Consider the following 18,417-nt stretch of genomic DNA (forward strand, 5'->3'; position numbering starts at 1 on the left):
GCATCCAGACGACACTCAGTGGTGAGGAGGCTTTAGTCCAAGCCTGGCCCATGTACCGCTGGGGCCGAAACACTGACATCTGTGCTGTGAGCACAGACAGCTACCTGCTGTGCTCACACAGCTGGACACACACTCCCCGAAAACATCCTCCAGAACGGTTTCACCGAACACGTGATTAACCACATTACCCCCAAATCTGTGGCTACTCTCTGGCCTGCCTCTGCTATTTCTTCCCTACGTTACCCTAGGGTGCTTCCCTAATGAAACACCATCAATCTGGCCAGTCACAACCATGTAATAGCTTAGTTGTTGGTCTTCATTATCTGACATGACTACTCAAGAATATTCGTGACTCCAAAGCTAGGGAGAAAGTCTTTAAATATGTCCTTTTAACAAACACGTAAATAAAACCACGTTGCATGATGTATCCGAAAGGCTCTCCACATTGCAGCAGGCCAAGAAAGTGTTACAGCCAGAGAAATTTATTTTATTTTAAAATAGAAACATACATACATTAAGCTTTAAAATAGTCAAGTTTTAAACAAAAAGGAAAAAAGCCATTTGTTCCCAGAGTCTACACAGCACGGATTTAGAGGCATTTGAAATTTCACGTAAGGAGCACTTACAGACGACTGGAGATGGAGACCCGCACCTCCCAGCCTCCGGAGGCTGCTGGGTGGGGGACCCTGGTGACGGCGCAGCTGCTGCTGACACTGGACGCTCCTGTGCAAAGAGCCACCAACGGCACAGGGTGACCACAAGCACATAACATCTCAGTGACTGAGACAGATGTCTTCATGCTGGGGGCATCAGAAGTGAAGCCAGTTCCTCTCAAACACCACTCGAAGGGACTCAGGAGACGTAGGAGAAAGGTTCAGAGGTTTTGGCAACGTAGAAGGTGTAACATCCAGGGATCTCCAAAAACACTCCGGCAGCTGACCATCCGAGACGTGCTGTGTGCTGGCTCACTGATGGCCCAGTCAGTGCTCAATGTGTGTGGGGTTTCTGCTGGGGCCGCTCCTCGTAGGATTCCCCGAATTCGTTCACTCTGCTCCTATCCACAGGGTACAGCCTGCAACGACACAACAGATGCTCTTCTGCGTTTGAAGGGAGGACACACCTGTCCTCAAGTCCCAACAATTAATAATCAAATCGTCAGACGTTTACCGCATGAGAGGAATTTTGGGGTTCACCTCGTGTTCTCCTGTTGATGTTTTTAAATGATTAGGCCAGAGCTCCGTGCTGCAGGCTGATCAGAGGACAGGGACAACTGTGCCACAGCCTAAGCCCGGGCCAGAACACTGCCCCCGAGGGAAGGCCTGCCCTAGGGGACCAACCCCAGCTCCTAGGAGGGGAGCATGGGGGCTGGGGCAGTGACTTCCTTTATGCTACCCCAAATTCGACTACAGAGGCATGAGCCCACAGTGGTTGATTCCATCATTCAGACAGAACAAGCACTTCTACAACAGGAAACGGAGTAATTTCTTCCACGGCTTACCATCAGCAACTGGCATGTTAGCTTGGGGAACACACAAAGACCACTGCAAATGGCTATCTTTCCCCACAGGATGGCCAGGTGCACATCAGCAGGAACTGCGCAATTCCACCTGGGCAGTGCACCTTAGAGGCACCGCACTCACCATCGCTGGTACAGGTAGACAAGGAACACCACGTCGTCCCTGAAACAGGCCAGGCGATGGGAGGTGGGCATGGTGATGATGAAGGCGAAGACATCATCAATGAAGGTGTTGAACGCCTGTGGGTTGGGTGGGAAAGGGGCAGGGTGAGGATGTGCCAGGGCTCATCTGGAGATCCCCTACCAGAGATGCCTGCCTGGGCCCTGTTCACTCATAACCTGAGTCAGCAAATCACCTCACAGCAGACACACCATGGGTAACAGAGGCTCCTGCTGTGACGATAAAGGCAGAAAATAAGCAGGTGGAGGATCTGGGCTGGCCACAGTACACCCAAACAGCTCTCAGGACAGACCAACCAGTGAAACAACAGGCTCCACCCTGATGCCAGCCACTGGGTCAGAAGTATCTGATTTTGATCCACGTTGTCAAGTTGCTTTTAGCTCAAGAAAACCTCCTGTCGCTATGAGAGCCAGAGCCACTGTCTTTTAAAGTCACTGCTGTGATTCTTGTGTTTAAAGCAGACACCCCCACACTGTGACAAGAATGTGGCCCTGAAATGTGTGAAGCTCTGACCTTGTATGTGAAGGCCTTCCAGGGCAGGTGCGCCACCGATTTCATCTGGGGACAAGGAGACATGTGAAGGTCAGGGGCAGACCACACAGAGTGCACGCGTGACTATTCAGCTGGGGCTGTGTCTTACCTTGTAGTTCACAAAGAGCTGGGGCAGCATGAAGAGGAAGCCGAAGGCATACACCCCTGGGAAGACAGGACATGGCTGGAGAGTGTACGTGAGCTCTGACACCCTGACAGCCCCGGAGCTAGGCTTTGCACCCCGTAGCTTGCTGGCTAGCAGAATGGCTTCAGGAAGAAACATCTTCTTCCTCAATCACCACAAAACTCACACAGGGGGCTGAGTGCTGGGGCTGTGAGGACAGGATCCCCACTCCACACTGTCCCCTTTGGTGGTTGTAGCCAGATTCAAGAACCATACCAGTGAACACGGCATTCCGGGAGCCCACCCTGCTTGTCTGCTTGTGCCCTTAGCTGCCCACAGAGACCCGGTGCTGTGGTCAGGGCCAGCCCAGGGCTGGCAGGCCCCGTGTGGAGCTCCATGCTCATGGGCTGCTCCTTTAGTTTGCCCGAAGGAATTGGATGTAAGCACAGTGCTGTTCACTGATGGCACAGAATGTTTTCATGCAAAGAAAACAGACTGCTCAGGGCTCTAGTCCCAGGAAGCCTGTTTCGGACCCCCACAGGCAAACCAGGTGTCCTGGGGCCCAGCCCAGTGCACAGGGTAGGGCAGAGGGCCCACCAGGGTAATCTCATGTCACTGGAGCACTGAGAAGGTACTTGCTGTAAATGCTGTTACTAGAAGAGAAAAACACACGACTCACCATTGACGAAACTGTTGATTAACCAGGAATACCAGCTGAAAAGGAAGAGAGCTGTCACTGTGGAAGGCCTGACTCTGTCATCAGTGTCTGTTAAACCACGACTCTTGTGGGAGCCCTCTGTCAACATCAAACTCTCCCAGAAGCCCCAGAGGTCTGGCGTCTGCACATGTAGGCCTGGGGCCCCGGTCAGATCTTAGATGCTGCGGCACCTGGTGAGGGTGGACCAGCATGCCAAATGCTTCCTGGGAGCCAGGGCTTGCCGCAGGGTGGGAGACTCTGTACTGACTGACACCTTCCTTCAGAACCGCCAGTCAGATGGAAAAACTAACTCTCAGCGCTGCCTTCTCGCCCCAGCCCTTCCCCAGACCCCTGCCGCCCCTAATGCAGCAGCCACACTCTGTACCAGAATTTCTCTTGTCAAATGCATCCGACCTCACCCCAGACACCACTTCTGTGGGCGCTGACCTCACTATGCATCTGCTTATCCAAAAAAAGGGGCAATGGGACACCCCCACTCCAGCTATGTCTCCAATTCTGAGGCTACTCCCACAAGCATTCCTGACTCCCTGCTTTCCACACTGAGGAGGAGACAGAGCCACAGACCGACCCGGTGGTGGCAGTGCAATGGTGGGCAGATGCAGACAGAGGCTGAAGGGGCACGGTCTGCATGGCTGTCAGTAATGAACCAGGCCCTCCAGGTGACAGCATGGCAGGGGGAGTCCTGGTGACGCCCGCACCTCTTATACTTGATGTTCAGCAGTGAGTAGACAGCGCCCCCGATGCACAGAGGGTACAGCAGGTAGGACAGGTACTTCATGGCCTGCAGGGAGCAGAGTACTTCCTGTTAGAGCCCAATCCTCAAACCTCGGTTAATGCCCTTTGTGCAACTAATTCACAAAGATGGAAAATAAATAAACAGGGCAAGAAACTGCCAACATGGGGAGCTGTGTGACGTGTGTGATGTTGCAATGGAGAACACGTCAGCGTGCGTTTATCAAACCCAGAGAACTCACAGCACCCACAGTCCAGCTGATGTGGACGGTGATGTCGATAATAACGTTGGCTCACCCAAAACAAACTATCCTACAACAGATCAGTGAACAAATGTGAACAAAAATCTGAAGTCTCTTAGGACTGCATCAAGGCTATTGCCCAAGTCAACACAGCTGTATCCTTGCATTTATTTGCTTTGGACTTTATCGTAGCCCCAATAAAATCGAAATGCAGGCTGATGCTCATCAGCCATTAAATACACCCACCCCTGCACAGGACACGCTGTGTGGCCACCCTGCAAACTCCTGCTCTACAGCAGCCTCAGCACACAGGCCTCCCAACACAGTCGCCCAGGTCTGAGTGACAGTGAGCTTGCAGCAACCACAGCAAACCCCTAGGGGACAAATGTGCTTATGCAAAATAGAAATGTCCTGGGAGACGTGGGCATGGGGACACCTTCAGGGACCCAGAAACAGGGAGAAGCCTCCTGGCCTCACTTTTCCAACTTGGAAAACCACTTGGGATCACAGTCATCCCTCCAAGGAGATGGCCTTCCCATGGTAAACGGCAGGGTAAGATGCTCAGTTACTTGTTTGCCAGACATGCACACTCCCCCAGCTCCCCTGCTCCTCACCTGAGTGTCATACTCCTCAGTTTTCCGCTCAGACTCACTGTAGGTGCCAAACTGTTGTAAAATCCAACACAGTCATGTTAGCTAAGTGACCTCAGGCAGTGTCTTAGCATGGCTTTGCTAGGAATGAAGAAGTGACAGGGCTGTGTGCTGACTGGCAGACACCCAGCCTGGCCACACTCAGTGTGAAGCACGACCCCTGTCAAGGCCATGGACACCATGACCACAAATCTCCCTCCACCTGGAGGACCAGCGGGCAGCATTTCAGCTCCACTCCAGCGTGGACCCTGCGTGTGGCAAAAACAACCCTGCCCACTGAGTCTCACTCACTGGGCTGCTTCCTGTTCTTACCCTTGGTGGGTTTGTTCAATGAGGACACTTGCTTTGTACAGATACACTGTAACACTGTTCTTAGATCAGTAAATGTGGGTCCACCTGTCCCATTTAGAAAACAAAGGGCATTCTATCTGCCGAGTTTCTCATACTTAGGATCTGGACATGGGAGGGTCATATAGCCCTCAAACAAGGTCCATCACAGAGGACAGTGACCTTCTTACCTGTAAAATTCAAATGCCACTCAACCCCCAGCTCTGACCGGGAAGCTCCTGAACACCCAGTAGCTGGGACAAGCCCCAGGTCGTGGCTATTTGGGAAGTGATCCTGAACTGCCCACGGGAGCACAAGAGCTGTCAGACCAGCGTCCCATCTCGGTGTGGAGGCAGCCTGCCCTTCAGTGCCAACACTGCTAGGTCTGTGATGGGGCGTCCCTGTGGACCCAGAACTAGCGGTGATAAAGGAGCCAATGTTAGCCCTGCCAGGGGGGTTGTTCCATGTGCCCTGAGCACAATCACGTCAACAGAGGACAGCTGCCTGCTCGTGGGCCTGCACCTCATTGGTGCAGCTATGACATGCACTGGCACATGGACTGCAGAGGCGCACGAGAATGATGGGTGGTATAAAGGGAGGTAGATGGGATCAACCAAGAGAGAGGAACACAGAACCCACAGAGAGAAGAGCAGAAACACTCACCTGAAACTTGGGCCTGAGGCCTCTCCAAACAACAGTCATTTTCAGAGCCTTTTTTACTTTCCACAGCTGAGGAGAAATAAGAAACCAACAATTCTAAGAGTAAGGAGATGCCAAAGCTTACCCCTCAAACTACAGATCTAACAAGCTGGGGCCTTTTCCTGTGCACCAGGCTCCTGCCTGCTTAGCCCCACTACCTCCAGCCCCATTCTGCCTGCTGGGTTAGCTCACTGCTACAGGCTGGGAAACCTGTACCAGTGGCCTGCATGCCAGCCCAGGAGCTATAATCCACGTGAATGCTGTATGTGCCTCTTGGCATCAATAAACTGGCCCTCATCTGGCTGTCCTCCTCTGGGCTGAGTCCTGTACCCAGCACACATGCACTCAGCTGGCTCACCCTACCTTGCCTGCCTCTAAATTCACCCTGGCACCAGAAGGCCCAGCTCTGTCCAAGCCCTGCTATTTCCGGGTCTCTAGGACCCACGCCCCATTGCTGCCTTGAGACAAGGAGGACATCACTGCCTTAGAAAGCAGTCTCCACACTGTGGCTGTGGCTCCAGAAAGGTCTTTGGGTGGTGATCTTCCTCCATGAAGATGGAGAGCACAGTCCCTGACCTGACAACCACGTGCAAGGAGGGCTGGGACTTTCAGAGCAAGGACATGCAGGCTACCGCCTCCCTCCATTGTTCCTGCACGCCAATCCCACAGGGCTCCCTTTCCTGAGCCACACATAGCAGGGCCACCACAGGGCACCAAGCTTCTGGAGGCTATGCTGTATACTTCTGCTTCCAGTGGACCCAGCACAGCAGGAGCCACATGGCACTGTAAACACGTCAGAACACACTCTGCAACAGACGTGATGAGCTGGGGCCTTTCAGCAGTGAGAACTGTAGGGCCACCACCCAAAGGCACCTCTGAGCTCTCCCTTTCGTCAACAACCCACAGCAGTTGTGCCCTTGCCTGACTGGGGATGGCCACACGTCAACCTTTGGCAGTTATGCAGGTTCTGACTGCACTGAGCACTTGTCCCCAAGGACCATGGCACGTGGCAACTCAGACGACAGCTCACCTCAATGGCAGCTCCAACACCCGCTGGGACCAGCACAAGCAGGCTTGTCTGCTCATCCAGCAGGAACAGGAAGATGACCACAGTGCTGAAGCAGCGCCAGAGCACTGGGGACAAGAGAGGAGTGCTGAGGGGGGCCACCACCCCACTCATTTGTACTTGCGAAGCCCACCCCACTCCCCTGTCTGGCTCACACACACCTGCATTTGTGTAAGCCCACACACGCACCACCTCTACCTGGTTCACATACCCCTGCCCAGCTCATTCACACTTGCACATGTAAAACCCACACACTCAACCCTGCTCCGCTCACACATACTTGCATATGTACAGCCCTCACACTCACCCAGCCTTACTTATACATGCCTGTATGTACACAGCCCACACATGCCACCTCCATGTACAGCCTGTGCATGTCAACTCCTGCCTCTGCTCCTGACACATACACATACATGGATGGGCCTACAATATTTCCCCCTTTGTCTGTTAACAATGAACATCAAACTACACACACTAAGGAAAGTGGTTTAAAATGATCAGAAAAAGTTCCAAAACCCAGCAGAAGGCAACCTCAGCTCTGTAAGCATGTTTAAGTTACACTTGCAAACACACACACACAGCAAACACACTGAGAAAATGGGTTCTTGACCGAAATTGCAATGACTTGCTAGTCAAGTCACTTTCCTGTTTTTGTAACAGTTCCGTGATAAACATATCTTTTAGACACTGTACCCCTCCCCACCTCTTAAGTTGTAGTTTAGAAACACTTAAGCCAACCAAAAATGTCCTATTCCCTCAAGTGCTTCTTCAGGCAGCAGCACAGCCAGCTCTGCATAGTGCTCACCAGTAGCACAGGCCTGGGGGGAAGACCCCAACTGCCTTCCATAGGCACAGCCTCAGGGACCCCCTCCCCTCCCCTGGAAAGGCTGGGAGGAGGCAGGAGGGGTCAGCAGTGGAGGAGCATCCTCTCTTAGGAAACCAGAGGGCAGGAAAGAACCCAAGACACGAACGACATGGGCAGCGGGCCGGGGGGGCGGGGCAGTGGGGTACCCAAGCATCCCAGACCATCCATGGGGGTGTGTCATTCCCACGGCAGGAGACACTGTCTGGCTGGCTGACACAGGTAGGCACTGAGAACCAGCATCATGTCATTGCTGAAGTGGGCCCTAGCCACATGGCCTCTGTCCTCTGTGGACACATGCTTACACAATACTCACCAAGACCATACAGACAATCATAGCTTTAGGTTTCAAAATGAACTTTTAACCCATTTTTATCTACCACAGAACACACTTTGGGAATGGGTTACAAATCCTGAGGGCATCTACCTGCTTTGGTGGACATCCCAATCATGCTCTTCTTTTTCTTCCAGAAACTGATGTCGTTTTTAAATGCCAGGAAATCAAACAGAAGCTGAAAAGGGGAGGGGACAGCAGTGTGCATCTGTCTCCCGTGTGAGTCTGCAGGTGGGCACAGGATGCAGAAGGTGGATCCCATGTGTCTCATCGGGTCACTACAACCAGCATCTCTGCCTGTAGTGGCAGGGAGGCCACAGGACACCTGGATGACCCCCTCCCCTCTCATGGCAATGGCACATAGCATGTCTACCTGAGAAGCTCCCAGACTCACTCTGACATGACTTTAGATAAAACGTGCTATTTTCCAGCCCACTTTTAGAAGGTTTTAGCTGGACTGGTGGCCGAGCCCCAGGTACTCAGAGCTGGCTGCGGCTTGGCTCCCTGAACCTGTCTTTTCACCTCCCACCGAACCCGAGTCCGGCACAGCCACCGCGTGGTGACGGCTTCCCTCCACCAGCCTGGAGGACCCATGCTCAAACAAATGGGAGCCCCACCCAGAGGACCAGTGCTTCTTGCTTTGATCACCACACTAGGATTTATACAATGAAATACTTATTCCACAGTCACAATTCATCTCAGTGATTTTGGAATTCTTTTCAAAACAGTCTCCAAAACCAGCCAAGTCCCAAGTCCTTAAGATGGCCAGCACCCCGAGGTCGAGACACCCTCTTCTGAACAGGGAGAAAGGCCCTAGCATGTTGGCCTGCAGAGTCTCAGGTGTGTTTGGCACCAAAGGGCTGCCAGGTGGGCCACCACCACACCAAACGCCCCAACTAAGGAGGGCTGTCACCCCCTCAGAGCTGCCCATGCCTGCCATTGTCATCACTGATGAGGACCCACTCACGTGAAATGCTGCGACAAAGAAGGTCAATGCTAAGATGTACAAGTTGGTGTCAACAAAAATTCCTTTCACTTCATCAGCATCTTTCTCTGAAAATCCTGGGGGAAAAAAAGCAACGTAGGCAATGCCAACCTTACTTAACATTACAAAAGGTTCTGAAAGTTGTTGGCAGTGAGAGTTCACCTGAGCAAAACTGTGGCATTTTAAATACTGTGTTCTGAATAAAGAAAACTTACAGGAAATCAGCAAGGACTTTTTAAAGACAGGAACTAGAAACATGATACTAGCGATCCTCTGATTAAAATTACAAGAAAGAACCTGAACCACAAGGTTCAAAGGCTCAGGAGTTTGTGTAAACTGTCTGGACTTGCACCTGTAGGACACTGCCACCTACAGGTATGGAATGGCATAGGTGGCCTCACCGAACTGCTGCAGGGAGTACACCGCGTCCTGCATGTGGATCCAGAAGCGGAGCTTTCCCAGCGAGATCTTGTCGTAGGACACAGTGAGGGGCAGCTCAGTGGTGGAGCGGTTGATGACCTAACAGAGGGACAACATGGTCAGAACCTGCAGCCAGGGCAAAGCCAGCTGTTGGCCTGCATCCAGCATCCTGCCTTGGTCAGACCACTGTGCACCCTGGGCTGCACCCCACACCTGGGACACTGCACCTCTTTCTCTGAGTTCCACACCCACTATAGCCTGGCATAGCAGAGGCCGAGGCTTCAGACCCAGGGCCATGTGGCTGGTGGCTAGACACTCCTACATCCTGGGCATTATGGTCATGCCCAAGGCTGAGCTTCCCCTCCTGCCTCCTCTGGGGCTCCAGCACCCACATGCTATCCTCTCAGAACTGGGCAGGGGTCCTCCTCCACACAACATACACAGCTCTTTCTGAGGAAACCCTGAACATCTCTGGTGACCACATCCCCTCTGCTCATCCTTCCCAGCATGAATGGCACCCCCACCACATGCTAGGGTCTAAGGACATGTGTGCCACTGAGCCAAACACAGGCCCCTCTCCTGGAAGGCTGTAGACCAAGCAGCTCTGCCAACACCCACAGGCCGAGTGTCCTGGAGTGCAGAACAGTGGCAGTCATTCCGTCTGGGGCAGGTGGGAAGCTCCAGGAAGAGGCAGTACTCAGGCTGGGCTCATGAGGATGCACACAACTGGGGGTGAAGACCGCCTTGGGAAGGAAAGCACAGACCCACAGTTCGGCAGTACATGTGATTGACGTGGTCAGGTCCTAGGAAAGAAGCACCCCTGAGCACATGGGGCAGTGACACCTTCCATATGACTGAGGGTCCTGGGCGTACCTACCCGTGTCACATTTCATGTCGACCCCTCACGGTGAGCACTACTGACACTGTGAGCCCAGCAACCAGACACTGGGCCCAGGTGTTGGGCCACCCCATGCAGTGTACCATCCTCTGGCCAGGCAGGCAGCAGGACAGGCCCACCCCACAAGGGAACCTCTGTCTAGGCTCCCATGGTGGGGAGCACCCCATCAGTCCAGTGGGCTTGGTTGTTCTCCAAATACAGCACTGAAAAGTGACTCCAAGTGACAAACCACCAGTGACAGTAGGTGATGTGGGAAAAAGCTTGCTGCCTATACATACATCTGTTTCTGGAAATGACACTCTTGAACACTAGGCCTTTTACCAATCCACGTGGCAACCAGAGTAACACGGGTGCTCTGTGGATGCTGCCCAGATGTTCCAGTGGCCCAGCCACAGACTTGTCTTTCTGCATTGCTTCCCAAATGTTTACCCAGGGTGACCATGGCAGCCCCCAGGGCTACAAAGCACCATCTGGGGCAGCTCTGCCAATCCTAGTGCAGCTGAGGTCTGCATACAGAACCACCACACACTCCAACAAATGCCAGGAAGGGACCATGAGTACACACCCCAGTGTGCAGGCCACATAGGACTACACTCGTTCTCTGGAGCAGCAGCAAAGCATGGTTCATCCAGCTCTGCTCAGGGATGACCTCAAGGTGAGGTCACCTTTGACCTGAAAAAAGCCCCCTGTCAAACACAGACCATAATGATTTGCCTCCACAGTACTGGGACCTTTAAATGTCTGCAAAGTGTTCAGCATAGCACCTGGCATGCAGTCAATTAAATGGTAACCATTGTTATTGTTACGCCCAAAGGCTGACCACAGTTCCTTCATCCTCCAATCCACCCTGGGAGAGCAGGTGCTGTAGCTGTCTCATGACGTCAGAGGCACCAGAGCTCGTGTTCAATCACACAACTCTGCCCTGGCCCTTGGGCTGCCTGGGGAGCACAGGCTCCAGGGTGGTGGTGACATGTAGGGCCAGCCCTAGAGGAAGAGTTTGCTCAGGACATTTTCTGAATTAGTGTGCACCAGCATGGCAGAAACTCAGGGTTCAGTGGAACAACATTCCTACGCTGCTTTAGGAAACAGACGGTCCTTCCACAAGCTCTGTGTCTCTATTTAATGAAGGATCTTTCAAGCCCTTCCCAGCAAAGGTGCAGGAGCCTGAGGCCGAAGGGGTTTGGAAGGACCCAACTGCTGGCCAGCAGCAAACCCAGAGCACACCCATGCCAAGCGAGAAACACATGAGCCATCACTGCAGACCTGAGGAGGCAGCCACACTCCAGGCTGCTCAAGTCCAGAGGGGAGAGATGCTTACCATGAGGTCCTTCACCCGATTGCTGAGCTGGTCGATGAACAGGATGGGGAGGTAGTGCACGGTCTTCCCGAGTTGGATCCTGGGGGTGAGGCACAGTTTTCAAAGTCACTCTTGAGTTTTGTCACCTTAGACAAACTGAATGCAGCCCCAGACAGCTGAGAAATCCCACCCAGCACTTCAGTTGCTCTGGTCAAGACAGTCCCAGGATACACCTACCCAACAGAAGCAGAGGAGTCTTACAAGCTGTGCTCGTCCTTGCCACAGGAGACACTAGGAAGAGGTGGGCAAACAAACAGGGACCCAGCCACACCATGGAACATCACGCAGAGTGTAAAAAAGAGCAAGGCACCCACCCATCTGTGCACTCACATGAGAGGTCCAACAAGGCAATAGGACAATATAAAAGCCCATCTGCTTTTTATACCTGGTGGGAGGAATGGGGGGCCGACAGGAGTGGAGGGGGCTTTTTACTGAGTAACACTTTCTATACTTTTCACATTTTTAACTATAAATGTATCATGTATTCAAAAATAAGATTTAAATTTATAGAAGGAAAACCCTTCCTGACAATACCACAGGAACCACTGAGAGCAAAGAAGAACAATTATTGTTGCCACTCATTATTACTATCTGATAATAGGTCTTAAGCTAACAATGGGCTCCCCAAAGCCTGGAGACACAGACTAATCTAAGCTGGTCAATCCATATTAATAGTTATGCTTAGCTAACAATGGTGACAGCAACATGATATAAAGTTAACTGTAAATACATGCAATTTAGTCATGTGAAAACCGGCCGTGGCATTCCCTAACAAAGGTAGTCAGGATGCAAAAAGGACCAAACTCAAGTGACATGGTCTCATCAATGCTCCTACTGTGCCTGCAAGGGAAGCCTTTGCCAAGAACAAATGGCAAGATGACTCCCTTCTAAGTTTCATTCATTCTGGTGCTCTGGTGGCAATCTTGGTCAGCAAGACCGCCCAGAGAAAAGGGACATGGTTTGAGGGAGCACCTCAGGCCCATATGGACCTCTAGTTCCAGGGATGCTCAAAGATGTGACCAATCCACTTTTGGATGCTGGTGGGCCACCATCCCAAGGGGCTTGCTCCACTCCCACAACACTGGGGTCACACCCTCTGCTGTCAGATCAGGGCAAATGGGGGATGCTTAAAGCTAGACAAGTGAGTACATACATCCTGGCCAGACAAGGGCACTTACATCTTCATGTATCGATGCACATCGGCAGGTAGGGAGGACCCGTCAAAGACGAAGTCGTCCACCATCACGTTTAGCGTCAGTCTGGATCTCCAGTGAGAAATAGGCTCATCCAGGGCACTCACTGGCTTCTTCTCAGCTTCGATCTTCTGCTAAATGAAAAGGAATGACTTAGCAGGAAAAGGGGCCAATGCTGGGTGGGAAACTGGACTGAAAATGGGTGAGGCAGCAGGGCAGGTGGCACCTCCACCTGGGAACAACCCACATGCCAAGAATGCACAACTGGGAAGCAGAGGCTGGCACAGCTTTGGGGGCCACGACTGCCAGTTTCCTGGACTCCCACATCCCTCACTCCCCTCTCTCCACAGAAACAACATGTGGTCTTGGATCTCTCTGACTCCTGTTTCGGGTCTTCCACCTAAGCAGCCTTGCTTTTCAGGGATCCTGAGGGGGAGTCCCCAAGATAATTCCAAGTGTGGGTGAGCTGGAGCTAATGGCCCCATGTGTGCAATGGGACAGGAAAGAAGACTGCTTCTCACCAGGGAAATCAGGTTGTCTGGAAGGGGCTGTGTCAATGACTAGACACCCATCCCAATTAACCAGATTCAGAAGGAAAACTGATTGGCAGGAAAATCTTTATTTCAGATATAACTAATAAATTCCAGAAAACAGTGTCATTTCATTTCTCTCCCAAATAATAGTAACAGCTAACATTTGGCACTTGTATGTTCTAAAGACCCTTCCATACTCCTTATACCTACGGCCTCCTTAATTCCCCAAGAAGGCCCCATGAAGCAGGGTCGTACTATCCCCAAGGAAAGGGAGGTGAGGGGATCTTCTCAAGGACACAGAGCAGGGAGTGCAAACTGGAAGCACTCAGAGCAGGCTGGCAGGGTTTCCGAAACCTGCCCCGAACCACGGATAGCCCTGTCCCTGTGATGGAGGCAGCATCACGGAAACTTCCTGAAAAGCTGCTGTCCTTCTTGTTTGTAAACAATCTCATCTTCCATTCAACCCAGCCTCAAGCACCAGAATTCCTTCATCCAAGGGTTTGCTAATGGAATCATTAACAAAGTGTTTCCTGGTACATCTAGTTTTCTACAGATATATACAACAATCTGTACATATGCCTTTTTAATAATTTTGAATTATACTGAGAATAAACATTGATGAGCTGTGTCCTACACAGTGCGGCGAGTCTCCCAACTCTAAGCAATGACTGCAGCTGAGCTTCACAGAACAGGCCACCCCACACCCACACTCCCTGAAGAAAAAATCAGGATAAAAAAATGTCACTGGATTAAAGTGCATGTCACTGATTAGACATAAAATATATCTCAAACCACGGGAAATCATCCAGCTGGAAGACAGACATGTTTGCCAAAAAGATCACATGGCTGCACTTTGCTGTGCAGGGACACAGAGGTGTGAATTCCACGTGGGAGAATGTAGGCTCTGTTTGGCCAGTAGTCTGATGAAGACTCACCTGAGCATCAGATTCACCAGTGAGCAGGTTGATCTCTTCTGGCTTAGGGACCATGTAGGTGGTCAGAGGGCTCACCAGATGCACCTCCTTCCCATCATGCCACGGGAGAATGCCAGCATGATGAAGGAAGATATAGGCATACAGTGTCCCATTATTTCTTGTTTTCTTTGGTACAGAAACATTAACTGTCCTAAAACAAGACAAGTTACAATTTCAGACATGTACATTTATATTCTGTATATATACACACAACAGAGATTACTCAAGTATCTTCTTATATTACACTGTTTCACACCAACTAATTTTAGTTTATAAGTACGAAAAATGAAACCCACCTGTCTGTGTGAGAGTCTAGGTACAGAGGTTTACAGAGGTACAGAGGTTTAGAAGCTTGGGCAGCTATGCCTGAAAGCTGAAAAGCCTCCATTTCCTGGCGCTCAGAAAGGCCAGCCACTCACCTATGTCACAGGCAGGCAGTGGCTAACCCCATGAGTGCATGTCCCCGGCACGCTGCACTGCCCCTGCAGCTCTCTGCTGGGGCAGGCTGGCTAGAGGACGTTCATTCCAGCACACATTCCCATCACTCTTATCTGATACCTCCCAAACAGTGTAAAGGAAAAGATAGACTCTTGACAAACACATTATTTTTCAAGTTACACTTGTTGAAATCTTAGTCACTAGAGCCAGAGTTAATGTTAACCCTATCACTGGCACTTTGTCCTATAACCACACCTTTCAAATTTGGACTCCACGTCAAAGTCTTCCACGTTCAATACAAGATCCACGTTGTTCTCAGCACCGAGGTTGGACCGTGTGGTGGTATACACACTCAGCTGAAAACGATGTCAAGAAAATTAGCTTGGCAATGCTCCTGCCACAAAACATACATGAGACAGCTACACTGAAGACGAGCATATCTGGTGCTACTGGATGGGGAAAGGTTTCATTTTAACTCGCAAAGGGACAGAACTGTGGAAAAAAAAAAGGCTGTATCTGAAGTGCTTGCAAAAACAACCCAACTTGCAAAAACAAAAAACCCAACTTGCTAAAATGTGTAGCTGGCTGGGTCAACAGAGCAGGAGTACAACTGACTCTGGGTACTTTGTAATGGGGTGACAAGGAGCCGGCTCAATGTCTTGAGCCTGTCTGCAGGCACCACGCAGGCGGGTCTCCAAGATATGGGCGTTCGGAGGTCAGGGATCAGGCTACAGGAGCCCCCAGCCCAGCCACCGCCTGGCTCAGGTGAGAAGAGCCCAAACCCCTACCAGGAGCCCAAACTCCTGTTTTTTTCTGATGAAGTGAGCTCCCGACCTCACCGGAATTTGGCTATCTCAGGTGAGAATAGCCCCTGGCCCCGTTCCGTCAAGGAGACCCTCCCACCCCCAGCCCGGGAGCTCACCTGCAGCTTGGGCCTCCGCGCCAAGTAGGGCTGGATGCAGTTACCGTCGCCGGGGCACGGGCGGGTGTAGACTATGCCGTACATGACCCAGCAGGTGTGCACCACGTACACCACAAACACGCCCACCACCAGGCTGGTGAACGAGCTGCGGCCGCTCCACATTGCGCCACCGCCCCCAGGGCAGAGCGAGGCGCCCACCAGCTCCGGTCCGTCTCGCTGCCGCAGGCCCCGCGGGCCTCCTGCCCGACGCCCTGCCGGACACTCCGGCCGCCGCCGCTCACCGGAGAGCCGCCGCGCGCCGCCGCCGCCACCGGGGAACTAACGCGCCGAGCGCCGCTAGCGGCCGGCCGCCCTGCATACTCTTGCCGCTGCCTCCGTCGCTGCCTACCTGTCGCCGCAGGATTCGCCGGCCCACCGGGAGCTTCCGGGTCTTCCACCACCCGCCGGAACTGGACATGCCGCGCGGCCACTTGGGAAGCGTAGTCTAGCCGCCGCGCGGGCACACGCGCACATACGCGCTTAGCGTCTGGGGCGAGGTGATGACGTCATGTTTCCTGCGCCATTTTTCTGATGTGTCCACGTGATCAGGAGGTCCCGGGTAGCGACCGAGACTGGGATGCGCAGGTTTGGGGAGGCAGCTCCGAGCGAAGACCCTCTCCAGGCCACCTCCGCGGAGATCGCTGGCGGGCCCTTCCTGGGAGCCCCAGGCCTGTCTGGACCCACAAATGTGTGAAATAATAACTTTTGGGGTACCTGGATGGAGGCAATACAGAGATTCTGTATTATTTTTAAGCCCTAAGGCTAGAAACGTCAAAATAAAAGTTAAGGAGAAAGAAATAGTAAACAGATTTACAAAAATTAAATACCCGATTGCCTGTTTGTTTTGTTAGATAGAAAGGGTTGCAAGAACTTCGGGGTGTCCAACCTGGGGCCTGCAGGCTGTATGCGGCGGCCCAGGGTGGCTATAAATGTATTCTAACACAAAATCATAAAGTCACAGCATGAGATTTTTTTGTGAGTACCTGTCGCGACGCATTTAATGTATGGCCCAAGACAACTCTTCCAGTTGGACGAAAGGTTGGACACCCCTCTGTGGTTTTAAATGCCGAGGTAAGAGGCGTTTAAACTTGCAGAGTTTTTACGAGCTTCCTTGAGCCAAACTGATGTCAATTTTCGGTAAGTTCCACAGCTTATTTTATAGATTAGACTGAAAGAAGAAGTTGTAAGGGCCGGTTACATGAAATCCAGGCGTGGTAGATGAGGGCAGCAGTAGAAAGGAAAGGAGGGGAATCTCAGGGATTGTTTAGGAAGGAAAACGGAGAGACACACACTTGTTTTTCATTGGTGGGTACGGGATAATTGACACCTAGAGATGGTGTGGGGCAACAAGACGACAATGAAGGGCTCTGTGTTCTGCTGTGGTGTGAGATTGTGCGCTGAAGGGTCTGGAAAAGATGGCCCTGACATTTCAAAGGTATGTGATCTTAGAGATAGAAAGACTGTAACAGGGTGTAGTCAAGATGGGGCCCCAAAAAGGGATTTGGAATGGGGTCCAGAACTCAAGGTGTCCAGGAAATACTAAGATGTCCTCACTCCTTTCCCCCCACAGGTGTGAGTTGGGGAAGGGACAAATGGAGCTGGGGCATTGAGAGCTGTTTTGTACAACTGCAGCTTTGCAGCTAACCTCTGGCTTGGTCATTTAACATATCTATAACCTTTAACTGGCTGCATAGATATGTTAAATAGCTATGGCCATGCTCTAAGCCAGGTGGATGGAAGTGACTTTCACCCAAAACATAACTGGGGGCAGGTCCCCGGAGTTACAGTGCCTGCGTGAGAGCTTGGAGATGATTGGTTCCATGACATGGGGCCACACACCTGCCTAGATTCACGGTGGCAGCCCAGTAAACTTGGAATAATACGGGAATGCTGGCAAGTGTAGCCTATTATAGGAGTCGGAAATGGGTCTGCAAAGGAGTCCTGGTGCGGGGATTTAAACCCAGACATGGCAGGCATTTAAAGAGAGTGAACCACGCGTGTGTGGCTGTGGCAGTGCAAGTGAAGAAAGCCACACGCTTCTGGCAGAGTAGGGACCCCTGCAGCTGTGTGAAGGAGATAGAGCCACAAGGCTTTGCCAGAGTGGGAACCTCCACAGTTTTAGTAGGGGAAACCACCATGCGGCTTTAGCAAAGAGTCGCCACCTGGCTTTGCCAGAGTGACAATCTTACCCTCTCCACAGCTCTGGTGGAGGAAAGAACCATACGATTTTGACCAGAGTGCAGACCCCTGCAGCTCTGGTAGAAGAGAACCATGCAGCTTTGGGGTGCTCCCTTTCACTGAGTGGTCTGGGAAGCAAGAGAGACTTTGCCTGAAAGAAGGGTGAAAGAACTCTTTGCCAGTAATCCATGAGAAGGTACCACAGGACTTTGGATTAATTGGGGATCCTGCCTGGACGACAACACAGCTGATGGTGCCAGTGGCCTGAAACATGGATGTGTGCTTCTTTTCCTGAGTTATGGTATCCTGAATTAGGGCAGGGGGAGAAAGAAAGACTGTGGGCGTCTGGGTATCCAAAAGGACTTTGATACTTTAATGGAGACCTTGGGTCACTACTTTAAATCTGTGTAGCTTTAAACTTTTCCTTTTCACAAATCTCTGGCATTGAGAGACATCTTTCCTCTGGGGGGGTCATAACGAACCTTGGCCCCTGCTTGT

General features: G+C 51.8%; 1 protein-coding gene across 2 annotated transcripts; it reads right to left on the bottom strand.

The window, feature by feature from the left end:
• Positions 1-464: 464 nt before the first annotated feature.
• Positions 465-16,137, bottom strand: CLPTM1L (CLPTM1 like). 2 transcript variants are annotated; one of them, XM_037062954.1, is made up of 17 exons: positions 15,703-16,137; positions 15,036-15,136; positions 14,304-14,493; positions 12,821-12,966; positions 11,604-11,682; positions 9,369-9,486; positions 8,950-9,044; positions 8,076-8,160; positions 6,751-6,854; positions 5,685-5,750; positions 4,659-4,709; positions 3,769-3,851; positions 3,032-3,066; positions 2,338-2,393; positions 2,211-2,255; positions 1,641-1,756; positions 465-1,072 (listed from the first exon to the last, which is right to left on the bottom strand). In XM_037062954.1, the coding sequence occupies exons 1-17, from the start codon at positions 15,862-15,864 to the stop codon at positions 988-990; spliced, it is 1,617 nt and encodes a 538-aa protein (XP_036918849.1). In that variant the 5' UTR covers positions 15,865-16,137; the 3' UTR covers positions 465-987. The 2 variants fall into 2 exon arrangements, with proteins under 2 accessions (XP_036918849.1, XP_036918848.1); XM_037062953.1 differs by having other exon boundaries at positions 12,821-12,969.
• Between the last annotated feature and the right edge of the window lie 2,280 nt (positions 16,138-18,417).

This window comes from Sturnira hondurensis, unplaced genomic scaffold (assembly GCF_014824575.4).
Source record: "Sturnira hondurensis isolate 20B ecotype Veracruz unplaced genomic scaffold, ASM1482457v3 Scaffold0014384, whole genome shotgun sequence".
Lineage (NCBI taxonomy): Eukaryota > Metazoa > Chordata > Mammalia > Chiroptera > Phyllostomidae > Sturnira > Sturnira hondurensis.

Excerpts from the sequence above, each read along its gene's own strand:
- CLPTM1L (XM_037062953.1), bottom strand. The coding sequence starts at position 15,864 with ATGTGGAGCGGCCGCAGCTCGTTCACCAGCCTGGTGGTGGGCGTGTTT. Across the intron at positions 15,137-15,702 it reads CGCGGAGGCCCAAGCTGCAG|CTGAGTGTGTATACCACCAC; the intron begins GTGAGCTCCCGG and ends CATCGTTTTCAG. Across the intron at positions 6,855-8,075 it reads TGGGATGTCCACCAAAGCAG|TGCTCTGGCGCTGCTTCAGC; the intron begins GTAGATGCCCTC and ends TCTTGTCCCCAG.